General features: G+C 38.9%; 1 protein-coding gene across 2 annotated transcripts in view; it reads right to left on the bottom strand.

The window, feature by feature from the left end:
- Window positions 1–12989, bottom strand: part of IL13RA1 (interleukin 13 receptor subunit alpha 1) — a 67106-nt gene that overhangs the window by 22630 nt on the left and 31487 nt on the right. For both annotated transcript variants that reach the window (XM_059911149.1, XM_059911148.1), the window contains exons 5-8: window positions 9247–9434; window positions 6556–6707; window positions 740–787; window positions 320–452 (exon numbers count right to left, since the gene is read on the bottom strand). In XM_059911149.1, the coding sequence (XP_059767132.1) occupies window positions 320–452; window positions 740–787; window positions 6556–6707; window positions 9247–9434 (521 nt within the window). The remainder of the gene's footprint in view (window positions 1–319; window positions 453–739; window positions 788–6555; window positions 6708–9246; window positions 9435–12989) is intronic.

Here is a 12989-nt window from a genome sequence, read left to right as displayed (position 1 = left end):
GCCACAACTACAGAGCCTGCGCTCTAGAGTCCACGAGCCACAACTACTAAGCCCACGTGCCACAACTACTGAAGCCTAGAGCCCATGCTCTGCAACAAAAGAAGCCACCGCAATGAGAAGCCCGCACACCACAACGAAGAGTAGCCCCCGCTCGCCACAACTAGAGAAAGCCCGTGTGCAGCAATGAAGACCCAACGCAGCCAAACATAAATAAAATTTAAAAAAAGAAAGAATGAAGAACAGCCCTTTCCCACAATCAATTTTCTGCTTCAACTTAGTTTCCATGCATCAATGGTTTAATAAAATCCCATTCTCTTACCTATACTCATTGCTTGACTCCAATTACTCCAGAGTTTGTCATCCTCATAGCATAACTTATTTGTTTTGACTCTTATTCTGACTGTGTTCAAAGTATCAGGAAGAACACCAGGGACCATGAAACAAATTGTACCCTTAGATATAAAATAAAAGCACACAAGGAATATTACCAGCTTATTCTCTTTCTCTGCTTCTGAATCCTAAATATAATTATCTGCCAAATTTTGTATATGATTAAGACTTTGTATTGCAATACAAATTATCTGACTCTAACTCCTGAAAAAGAAAATTGGCAATAATCCACAGAACAAAGTAGTCTGTTTTTTCTCAAAGCAGTTCAAATTTAGGATATGCTCACCCTGCCCCGCCCCCAATTACTCTGTGAGTTTAAGCCCAAATAGCTAAAATTGAATTTACTGACCTCTAGGTTTCCTTCAAATTCTGAATTCTGACATTTGGCCTCTTCAACCTTGAAAATATAAAAAATGAATAAATTCAAAAAGTTTTAAAGACCACACTTTATATCATTTAACTGTTTTAACAAGTTTTCTTTTATGCCATTATCCGAGGACCAGATGCAGTGAAAAAAGGTAGGTTTTTAAAAATAAGTGGTCAATTACATATCCATATGTGAAAAAAAAGAATCTTGACCCCTGCCTCACACTATTTACAAAGTCAATTCCATATGGATTGCAGATCTAAATGTGAAAGTTAAAATAAATTAATAAATAAATACATAAATACAGCAAGCTTTTAGATGAAAACATAGAACATTCTCATGACCTTAAAGTAGGAAGGTATCTTAAATAGGACCAAAAAAATATTAACCATAAAGGAAAAATTTTTATAAAATCATCTATATTAAAATTAAAAGCTTCTGTTTATCAAAAGATATCCTATTAAGGAAATTAAAAGGTAATGCATAGAGTGAGAAAAGATATTTGCAGTTTCTGACAAAGGACTTGCATATATATATAAAATATATATTTATATATAATACACACACATACATATACCTCATAAATTAATAAGAAAAAGACAGACAGCCCAATAGAAAAATGGCAAAAGACTTGAACAGACATTTCACAAGAGGATATTCAAATTGCCAATAAACATAGGAAAAAGTGCTCAACTTCATTAGTTATCAGGAAAATGCATATTAAATCCACAAGATAACGATACATGCACCTACTGGACAATACCAAGTGTTGGTGACGATGTAAAGCATCTAGCACTCTCAATTTCTGCTTTTAGTAGTGTAAATCGGCACAACCATTTGGGAAAACTTATTATCTACTAGAGACAATCATATGTAACCCTATGGCCCATATATGCGAAACAGAAATGTACACACATGTGCACCAAGAAATAAGTGTGCAAATGTTCATAAAAACTCTATTCATAAAATTCCAAACTGGAAACTATTCAAATGTCTATCAGTGGGAGAATGGATAAATCAAATGTGGTATATTGACATGATGGAATGAATGCAATGAGATGCATCTTCAACCACAGGCAACAATATCAGTGAATCTCATAAACATAACATTGAACAAGAGAAGACAGACACAAAAAAAAGTTCTGTATAATTCATTTATATAAAGTTTAAAAAGAGGCAACAAAATTAATCTATGGGATTAGAAGTCAGGATAATAATTGTTCTTTGGGAAAGTAGTGACCAAAAGGAGTCATGATTGAGCTTCTAGGGTACTGGTTATGCAAGTGAAAAATCATTTGCGAAAAATCATTGAGCTGTACATAATGACTTCTGCAATTTTTCTATAGTATACTATATATAATAAAAAGTTAAAAAAAGAAAACTATTATGCTCCATTGTTGAGAGTATAATATACCAAAAATGACTGGGTTAGAGAAAAGAAAGTAAAATGCATTTTCTCCTGTAAACAATTTAAGTCACGTGCTGTCTGATGTAAAGAGAATAACCAGTTCCTAAAATGTAAATATTTCCAAATCAACACATGAAAATCTGTTGCTTAGTTAAATAGTCTACTTCTGGCCAACAGGTCCATGAAAAGATGTTCAACATCACTAATCATTAGCGAAATGCAAATCAAAACCACAATGAGATATTATCTCATACTTGTTAAATGGCTATCATCAAAAAGATAAGAGACAACAAGTGCTGGAGAGGGTGTAGATAAAAGGAAACCCTCGTGCACTGCTGGTGGGAATGTAAACTGGTGCAGTCACTTTGGAAAACAGTATGGAGGTTCCTCAAAAAATTGAAAATAGAACTACCATACGATCTAGCAGCCCCAAGGAAATCCTGCCATTTGTGACAACATGGATGAAACTTGAGGGCATTATGCTGAGTGAAATAAGTCAGAGAGAGAAAGACAAATACTGTATGATCTCACTTGTATGTAGAATCCAAAAAAGTCGAATTCACTGAAGTGGAGAGTAGAATGGTAATTGCCAGAGGCTGGGGAGTGAGGAAAATGGGAAGATGTTGGTCAAGGGTGCAAATTTTCAGTTATGTGTTCTGGGGATCTAATGTACAGCATGATGATTACAGTTAATAATACTATATTGTACAGAAACTAACACAACATTGTAAATCTACTATACTCCAATAAAAATTAATAAAAAAATACTGTATTGTATACCTGAAGTTTGCTAAGAGAGATCTTAACTGTTCTCATCACACACACAAAAAAGGTAAGTTTGTGAGGTGACGGATGTGTTAACTTGTTTGTGATAATCATCTCACAATGTATATGTATATTAAATCATGTGTACACCTTAAAATAATCACATTGTACAACCTAAATATATACAATTTTTACTTGTAAATCATACCTCAATAAAGATGGAAAAAATAGTCAACTTCTATCAAAGAGATGTTTAAACATGGGACAAAGACCAGAACACACGCTATGATCTTTGGCATTCAATGTCATTCACTAAATGGTTCCTATCAGCATTTGTGAAGAGTGAAAGGCCAACTGAATGATGAAGAGCCATCCTATCAATATTTCATATAGGGGCAGAGAAAAGGCCACTCGGGGGCTACTGTACACCATGCTGGCCATTCGGAATCAGAGGCCTGCTGGGGAATCACAAGTGCCAACTACCACTTGAGGGACCAGGTTGCAGGCTGATGTCCCCCCTCCCCTGGACCATCTCCCAGATATATATATTCCAAAGTCAGCAAATCATTGTGTAAATTGATAGTTCTGGGCTCTTGCTCAAATGTAAATCTCCTTGTGTAGTTTACCAACTGCTCAGAAATTTCCGTGAGAAAAGGAAAACAAGGACACAGATCACCAAGTAGATAGCTGGCGGGGATGGAGGTGGTCAAAGACAAGTCACTTCTTACTTTATGATCCTGTCATGAGCTACCTCTGACCCAGTGCCATGTGATGGCACCAGTTCATGTTCCAGCCTACTTCCCCCTCTTAACTAGAACACCAGCCAAAAGAATTCCTCAAAAAAAGTCTTGCAAAAAGAAACAAAAAGGATCTAACCAGCAGAGCTCAAAATCAGCGAGCACACAAAAAGCTGATGACATTCTAGGGGAAGAAACAGCTGGTGAACATCTGCTAAGAGAGAGAACATTAAACTCAAGTGTATAAACAGAGTTAACTCCAAATCAAGTATAGTTCTGGTTTTGATGGATAAATTCCACAGCATAGTGTGCTCTCTTCAGTTCAGAAGTTTGCAAAAAAAAAAAAAGGTAACAATTCAACAAGAATTTATCAAGTGGTGACTATGCACATGGTCTTATACCAAGTGTTCTTGGTCAAAGCTTAATACCTGGAGACCAACCTCTGAAGTGATACTTATGAGCTATGTGGCCTGTAGCAAGTTACTTAACCTCTCTGAGCCTTAGCTGCTCAATAAGATATAGGTTAAAAGAGAACCTATTTCATCAATAGTTATGAGCTACTGTATAAGAAGTACATAGAAGAGTGTATTTGTAACACATCATAAACAGTAAGTGATGGCTGTTACTATTAACAGGAAGTATTGAGGTGGTCCCGGGGGTCAGACTTTTATGGAAATCTTGACTCTATCACTTATTAGAAATGTGACCTTACAAGTAACCTCTGAGACTGAGTTTTCTCATCTGTAAAATGGGGACAAAACAACAGGACCTTGGGACTTTCCTGGTGGTGCAGTGGTTAAGACTCCGCCTGCCAATGCAGGGGACACGGGTTCGAGCCCTGGTCTGGGAAGATCCCACATGCCGCAGAGCAACTAAGCCCGTGCGCCACAACTACTGGGCCTGCGCTCTAGAACCCGCAAGCCACAACTACTGAGCCCGTGTGCCACAACTACTGAAGGCCGTGCGCCTAGAGCCCGTGCTCCACAACAAGAGAAGCCACCACAATGAGAAGCCCATGCACCGCAACGAAGAGTAGCCCCCGCTCGCCGCAACTAGGGAAAGCCTGTGCACAGCAACAAAGACCCAACGCAGCCAAAAATAAATAAGTAAATAAATAAATTTATTTAAAAAAAAACAAAACAGGACCTAGATCCTTGGGGTTATTGTGAGGACCAAATGAGACAATTAAAATAAAATGCTTTTTAAAATAGCTAATACATAGTAATTGCTTAATATATGTTAGCTGGTATTAGTAGCAGGAGCAGCACAAAGTAAACACCACCTAACTCCTCCCTACAGGAGCTTATATTTTTTGGTAGAGATCATGGGTAACTAGCAGGACATAATTCAGTACCAAGTGAGTAATGCAAGCAGCACGTGTCTCAGGATTTCAGACAGAAGAGAACAGTAAAGGCTGGAATAGTCAAGCATATTCGGCTTTCTGATAACTCACTTGGTTGTAAATTCAAGCCTCACCCCCTCCCCACTTGGAAGCCCTTTGCCTTTTCCTTTGTGGCATTATCTGGGGACTCCGGTTTCTGGTACGAATAATGATTATTCTATTTCAGCAAACGCCTTCATTTGCAAATGTCCAGAAGAGGTCTGCTCAGCTGTGGACCTGGTCACTCCCTCTTGGAGTTACAGCCTGTTAATGCTGGCTTATTTTAGTAAATAAAATAATTTAGTTTTTGAAACTCCCATGATGAGCTAAAGCAAGTGGACCAAGGAATCTGCCCACATGTGAGATTCAGGACTCCTTTAAAAACCAATATAATACACTTGGTTTCTAACCTCTAAAACTCAAATGCACACAGGGCCCAGGCAGGTGGCACACAAATGAGTGGGGCAGTCCCCATGGTCCTAAGGCGCCACCTTATGGCAACTACACTGTCAGGTACCACAGTTTTAAATCTGGGTAAAAAATTCAAATTTAATATACAAGCAAACAAAACCCCACTTTGTTTGTGGTCCAAACAAAAATGTTTGAGGCCCGAGTTCATGTCCTCTGCTGTAAGGCGTAACAATGCGACTGAGGCCCTGAGGTTATGCCACATCCTGTTATGCCCAGTGCCCCACAGTGACCTCTAATTAGCATGTTTTGTATTAGATTACAAATAGCGTAAATGTACATAATCCAAAAAATACTGACTACTCAGTACTGACTACTTTAGTTGCCACAAACTCCAAGAAAACTGAATGGCTGTACTGGAGCCTCCAAGTATCTACATAATCTGACCCCAGCCTCATGCTCAGACATCTCTTCCTACTATATTTTGGTCACACCAGTCTCCTTTTTCTCACACACGCCAAGTTCATTGCTGCCTCAGAGTCTTTGTACATGCTGCCCCCTCCGCCCCCAGATCGTCAAATGGCTAGCTCCTACGCATCTCAGACTTGAGGTCTCACCTCAAGTGTCATCACTATGGATGACTACCCTACCTAATATTCCCTCAGGACTTCCCATCATCCCCATTTAATTTTCTGCATAACATTCGTTCTCTAAAATTAGCTTGCTCATTTACACACTTGTTTTCTAGTAGGTAAGCTTCGTGGGAAAAAAATTCTTTTCGTCAGGTGTCATGTGCACATAAAATAGTGCCTGGCACATGGTAGGCACGTAATAAAAAATGTTTGAACAAATGAATTAATGAATGGCTGGAATCTTGCAGCCAATGCTATCATAAACTGTCAAACCTTTCACCATACTCTATTTCAGAGAAGTTTCATCATCATCATCATCATCATCATCATCATCATCATCATCACCATCATCATCAGATGACAAATCTAAGAGCTACATTTCATTGATATTTCAATTTATTACACTGTAAGAAATTCAAGTGAAAGAAAAATATCCAAATAACAACAACTATCAAAAAAAAACTTACGTAGAAAATATCATGTGTCTCAGCTTGGCTGTTATTGACTTCTACTTCATAAGATAAGCATCTGCTATAAAAATTCTGTGGATTCTTCCACTGCACGTATAAGTCACCATTTTGGAAGGAGAGATTTTTAATATGTGGAGGATCAGGTTTCACTGATAGAAATAGAAGAATACAAATTAGCTTCCAGAGTTTATTTTGATGAGATACACATATGGGTAGAGACAACGAAGGTCACAAAGTAAATCAAAATAGGGCTGATGCTTTTAATGGCCTTATATGATCAGACATACAGTTCTAGAATTTCTGATTAGCCACGATTAATATAGGGAGCTTATTTTAAACTGCCTAGTAAATGTATCTACGGAACATCTTTGGGGTGTCTGCCAGATGACACAAACTCTGATCTGCACCTGGTTAGGACATGGCTGGGGTATAATCAGGACATCTAGCTGCAACAAGGAGGGTAAAGAAAAGAAGTGCTTAGGTCCAGATATGCCTCTACGTGATGGATACCGAGGAACATCAGGTACAAGCGGTTTCCCCAGGTGACACTCACTTATGCCAATCAAAGACCACAATTAAAACATTAGCATAGTTTTCCATGGGACAACTAAGCCTGCACGCTGCGACTACAGAGCCCACGTGCTCTGGAGCCCGAGTGTCACAACAAATGAGCCCACGTGCCGCAACTAAGACTCAACACAGCCAATAAATAAATAAATATTAAAAATAAAAAAACAGCATAATTTTGTCATATGCTACAACATGGATGAAACTTGAGGACATTACGCTAAATGAAATAAGTCCATCACAAAAGGACCAATACTGTATGATTCCAGTCATATGAGGTACCTAAAGTAGTCAGTCATAGAAACAGAAAGTAGGAAGATGATTACCAGGGGCTGGGGGAGGGAGGAGGGGGATGGGGGGAGGGGGAATTAGTGTTTCATGGACATGGAGTTTCAGTATAACAAGATGAGAAAGTTCTAGAGATCTGTTGCACAACAATGTGAATATACTCAACACTACTGAACTGTACACCTGAAAATGGTTAAGATGGTATATTTAATGTTATATAATTATAACCACAATTTAAAAGAAAGTAAAAAAAAAATTAGCCTAATCAATTTAGTTTTTCAGGAGTCAACTATGCTTAAGACCGAGCAACAAAAGAGAATGGATAATTAACATAAAACAACTTGACAACGTCATCTTCTAGCTGAGAAGGATCTCCCTTTATTTTATTTTTTTAATTAATTAATTAATTTATTTATTTATCTTTGGCTGCATTGGGTCTTCCTTGCTGTGCGTGGGCTTTCTCTAGTTGCGGTGAGCGGGGGCTACTCTTCGTTGCGGTGTGCGGGCTTCTCATTGCGGTGGCTTCTCTTGTTGCAGAGCACAGGCTCTAGGCGTGCGGGCTTCAGTAGTTGTGGCACGCGGGCTCAGTAGTTGTGGCTTGCGGGCTCTAGAGCGCAGTCTCGGTAGTTGTGGCTCACGGGTTTAGTTGCCCCGCGGCATGTGGGATCTTCCCGGACCAGGGCTCGAACCCGTGTCCCCTGCATTGGCAGGCGGATTCTTAACCACTGCGCCACCAGGGAAGCCCAGGATCTCCCTTTATATCACCACTAATCTCTAGGAAGAAGAGCAGCAAAATGAGCTTTAAAAGGTCCAACGAGGACAATCTGCCAAGCTGGGGGGCGGCGGGGGGGGGCAGAGAAGGGCTTTGCTTCAGATGATCCTATTTGGCAAGTTTCCGCACACCCCCCGCATCCCAACCCCCTGCCCCGGCCTACAAACTAAGCTGCCCTGCGTGCACTACTAGAATTCATTTCCATGGCTGTCTGAAGCGGCGGTAAACAGTGTTCTACTCACAGACTTGGAAACCTCTGTCAATTCATGATTATTTGCCTATAAATTTTCTGTGTACCACTTAGCCAGAATCTGAGCTCTCTGTTGGGATATCACAACAAATAAATAAACATGATGCTTATACTACTCTGCTATAGAGATTTACAAAATGCTTTTATACAGCTCACATCATTTGGACCTTACAACAATCCTCTGAGGTCAAGAGGAACTGTGTACCCCCTTTTACAGATGAGGAAGCACTTAGAGTGTATATGCCTTGTCCAAAGTGAAGAAGCTAGGACCTTAAGCAGGTCTCTTAAGTTTTTAAGTTGAGGACTCTTTCTAGTGGGCTGAAACTCGGCTGCACTGGTTGTCCTGATTGATCAGTGCCTGGGTCACCCAGAATGTTAGACAGTTTGAATATCACCCCTGATCACTCCGCCTCCAGTCTAAGCTTTTTTTAACTAAGAGGCAGATTATCCAGGAACTATATTAAGTCACATTTATTCTGCAGCATCATCCTCTGGAGTGTAAGTAAAAGAGAACAGATCTTGAGTCAGAGAGCCCAGGTTCTAACCTCGGTTCTGCAACTGACTACTTGCTCTAAGGCTCAGTGTACTCATAAGTAAACAAGGATAAAGCATGTGGCATGTGTGCTCAATAAATATGAGAATTTCCAAGCTTGCTTCTTTAAAAAGGAGCAAAGAAATATATACATAAATATAGTCCCTTTTTTTCTGTGAAGATCTTCAAACCAAAAATCATCATTTTTTATTATTTCTATTGATGTTCAAAAAAAAACCACTTTTATCCACACTGTCTTAGAGGACTTCTAAAACGTACCATGAGAAGTTAAAGGCACTATATTGAAGGATGGTCTGATTTTTCCTGCATTGTCCTTGACCATTACTTGGACACTGTGTTGTTCAAAACTGGAATCCTTCACCTTAGTCAGAGCAAAGGAACAACCAATGTGTTGACCTTCTCTATAGATGTCTTCACACTGAAGAATTTTTCCTAGGCTGCTGTGCCTGCAAGATAAAATAAGACAACCTTCTGCATTATTTTTAACCAGATATTCAAGAAACAAAGGTAGAAGTTTATTTGTTTGGTTGTTTTTAAATGACTGAAGATGTCCATGAAAAGCCATATTTGCAAACTGGCAGGGTAGCATTTTTTTAAAGCGCTATTTTATAATGTGGCTCCATTTCATACTCTAGGAAGAAGTGAATGTTCCTTTTTCATGAATTGGTACTTTCAATAGTTATAGAAACTAGAAGGGTCCTGACTCTTTTTCCTCTTCTGTGTGGGAGATGGTATGAGGCCAGGATGAGGAATTTTATGCTCCCTGAAAATGCCTCATCTGCTCAATCCCATGGTTCTCCTCTGGTCCCTCTGCCTGCTCCTTCCTTGTTTTCTTGGCTTGCTCCTCTCCTTTCTCCTATTCTCAGAGGATTCACATCTGGTCCTCAGCCCGCTTATATCCCTCTCTATTTCTTACTCCCTCATCCACTCAGCCATTTATCACTTCCACCCCTTGACTAGAATTTCTGCACTGAGGATTCCTAATCCTGACTTCTCGCCTTGGAGCTAGTCCCAGATTTCTAACTGCTCCACTTGAGTGTTCCACTCACCTCAAATTCAACAGCCAAAACAGATGCCCCCTCTTCCCTGCCAAACTGCCTTTTCTTCTAACTGTCCCAGTTTCCATCAGTCAGAACTCAGTTTCTCTGGGCTCCTCGATTAGAGCCTTTGAAATCACCTCTCCTCACTTTCCCTGTATTCTATCACCAAATTTTGTTACTTCTTCCTTTGCAAAGCTTCTGGGATTCTCTCCTATGATAGTCCCCTCACCCTGTTTCATGTCCTAATCACTTGAGGCTTCATGGCTTCTCCAGACTGACCTCTCTGACTTTATTAGTGTCCTCCAACCAGTGCCAGATCAATGTTCCAGAACACAATAGCTTTCTCAGTGTCTTACTCCACTGTGTGGCTCTAAATGCTGGTATCTTCTTTACCATTTCAAAAAACCTCTACATATACCTTTCCCCAATGATCATCTAGCACAGCGCAGGCAGACAATGTGCTCATTACACATTTTTGTCTAGGCTATCAAAGGACTCTGTTTTATAGTAACTGGCAGAAGACACAGAGTCAAGCCTTACATTATCAGTCACAAGGGGAGGAGTGCAAAGGTTCTGCAGAAAAGGAAGACAATTTAGAAAATGAACTAAGAGTAAAGAGTCCCAAACCCTTCACCTGTTTACTTCAGAATCATCTGTGCTCATTTTAAAATTTCAGATGCCTCAAACCCTCTCCCAGAGAACACTACTTAGAAGGTTTTGTCCAGGGCCTAGGAATAAGCATTTTGACAGCAATTCTCCAGGGGATTGTGCTGCAAAATCCAGTCTTATAAAACTCAGATCTTTCCCATAAATACAGTCAATTGATCTTTGACAAAGGAGCAAAGGCAAGACATTGGAGCAAAGATAGTCTCTTCAACAAATGGTGCTGGAACAACTGGACATCCACATGCAAAAAAAATGAATCTAGTCACAGACCTTACACTATTCACAAAACTAAACTCACAATGGATCACAGACCTAAATGTAAAATGCAAAACTATAAACCTCCTAGGAGATAACACAGGAGAAAAGCTAGACAACCTTGGGTATGGTGATGACTTTTTAGATATAACATCAAAGGCATGATCTTTAAAAGAAATAATTGATAAGCTGAATTCCATTAAAATTAAAAACTTCTGCAAAAGATAATACCAAGTGAATAAGGAAACAAGGCACACACTGGGAGAAGATATTTGCAAAAGACACATCTGATAAAGGACTGTTATCCAAAATATACAAAGAACTCTTAAAACTCAACAATAAAACAAACAACCCAACTAAAAAACGGGCCAAAGATCTTCACAGACACTCCACCAAAGAAGATATATGGATGGCAAATAAGCATATGAAAAGATGTTCCACATCATATGTCATCAGAGAAATGCAAATTAAAGCAACAAGATACCACTACACACCAATTAGAATGCCCATAATCCAGAACACCAACAACACCAAATGCTGACGAGGATGTGGAGCAGCAGGAACTCTCATTCACTGCTGGTGGGAATACAAAATGGTACAGCCACTTTGGAAGGCAGTTTGGCAGTTTCTTACAAAACTAAACATATTCTTACCATATGATCAGCAATCGTGCTCTTTGGTATTTACCTAAAGGAGTTGAAAATTTATGTGCACATGAAAACCTGCATATAGATGTTTAAAGCAGCTTTATTCATCATTGCCAAAGCTTGGAAGCAACCAAGATGTCCTTCAGTAGGCAAATGGATAAATAAACTGTGGTATATCCAGACAACAAAATATTATTTAGCCTTAAAAAGAAATGAGTTATCAAGCTCTGAAAAGACATAGAGGAACCTTAAATGCATATTACTAAGTGAAAGAAGCCAATCTGAAAATGCTACATACTGTATGATTCCAACTATACAACATCCTGGAAAAAGTGAAACCATGGAGAATAAAAAAATCAGTGGTTGCCAGGGGTTGGGGTAGGGGAGAGATGAATTGGTGGAACACAGAAGATTTTTAGGGCAATGAAAATACTCTGTATGATATTATAATGATGGATATATGTCATACATTTGTCCAAACCCATGAATGTAGAACACCAAGAGTGAGCCCTAATGTAAACTATGGACTTTGGGTGATTATGATGTATCGATGTAGCTTCATCAATTGTAACAAATGTACTATTGGTGGGGAATGTCGATAACAGGGGAGGCTATTAATTGTGGGGGCAGTGGGTATATGGAAAATCTCTGTACCTTCCTCTCACTTTTGTTGTAAACCTAGAGCTGTTCTAAATAATGTCGTTTTTGAAAAAGAAAACAAAAATTCAGATCTAATGTATTTAGTTCTTCAAAAGCTGTGCAAAGAAATGCTTCAATATAGAAAGTGACCTTGTCCCTTAAGAGATAGTACATAAGATTTTTCTTGTGGTTGTAGGCCCCTGTGGTTCATGAATGAAACAGTTTTTTAAAAGCTTAGTTACAGCCATGACTAGTTTTTAGATCAGACAGGTATGAAATGTTTTCCACCCACAGCCAAAAATAAAAAACTGAAGAAACTTATGATACTATTTTTACATAACTGAAGAAAACTATGTAGAAAGTAAAATTTTTTTCAATAATGAAAGGAACTCCTCTAATGGGTAACCTTTGAGATTCCTTTTCCATTTTTGTACCCTGAATATTTCATATATGCTCATGGACCCCAGATATGAAATTTAAAAAAAAATTTTGTTGCTCTTTAGAAAAAAAATAGTGAAAGGAAAAATATCGGTTTTGAATGGACAACTTTCGAAATTTTGTGAAAGATTAGATGATAACCTAAGATAGGAGGCATTCAAGTGCTTCCTGTTAAAAATCAAACACTGGAATCCACAGAATCATACTGTAGACATAAGGAGGAAATGGACAAATTAAAGACTATTTCCCCACTCTGAAGATGATTAATATGGTAAGAAATTCCCGAAAATTCATTGGCATGGCTAGTCTGTAGCTA

Source organism: Balaenoptera ricei, chromosome X (assembly GCF_028023285.1).
Source record: "Balaenoptera ricei isolate mBalRic1 chromosome X, mBalRic1.hap2, whole genome shotgun sequence".
NCBI lineage: Eukaryota > Metazoa > Chordata > Mammalia > Artiodactyla > Balaenopteridae > Balaenoptera > Balaenoptera ricei.
The sequence above is the reverse complement of the archived record's forward strand: the minus strand, read 5'-3'. Positions and strand labels throughout refer to the sequence as shown.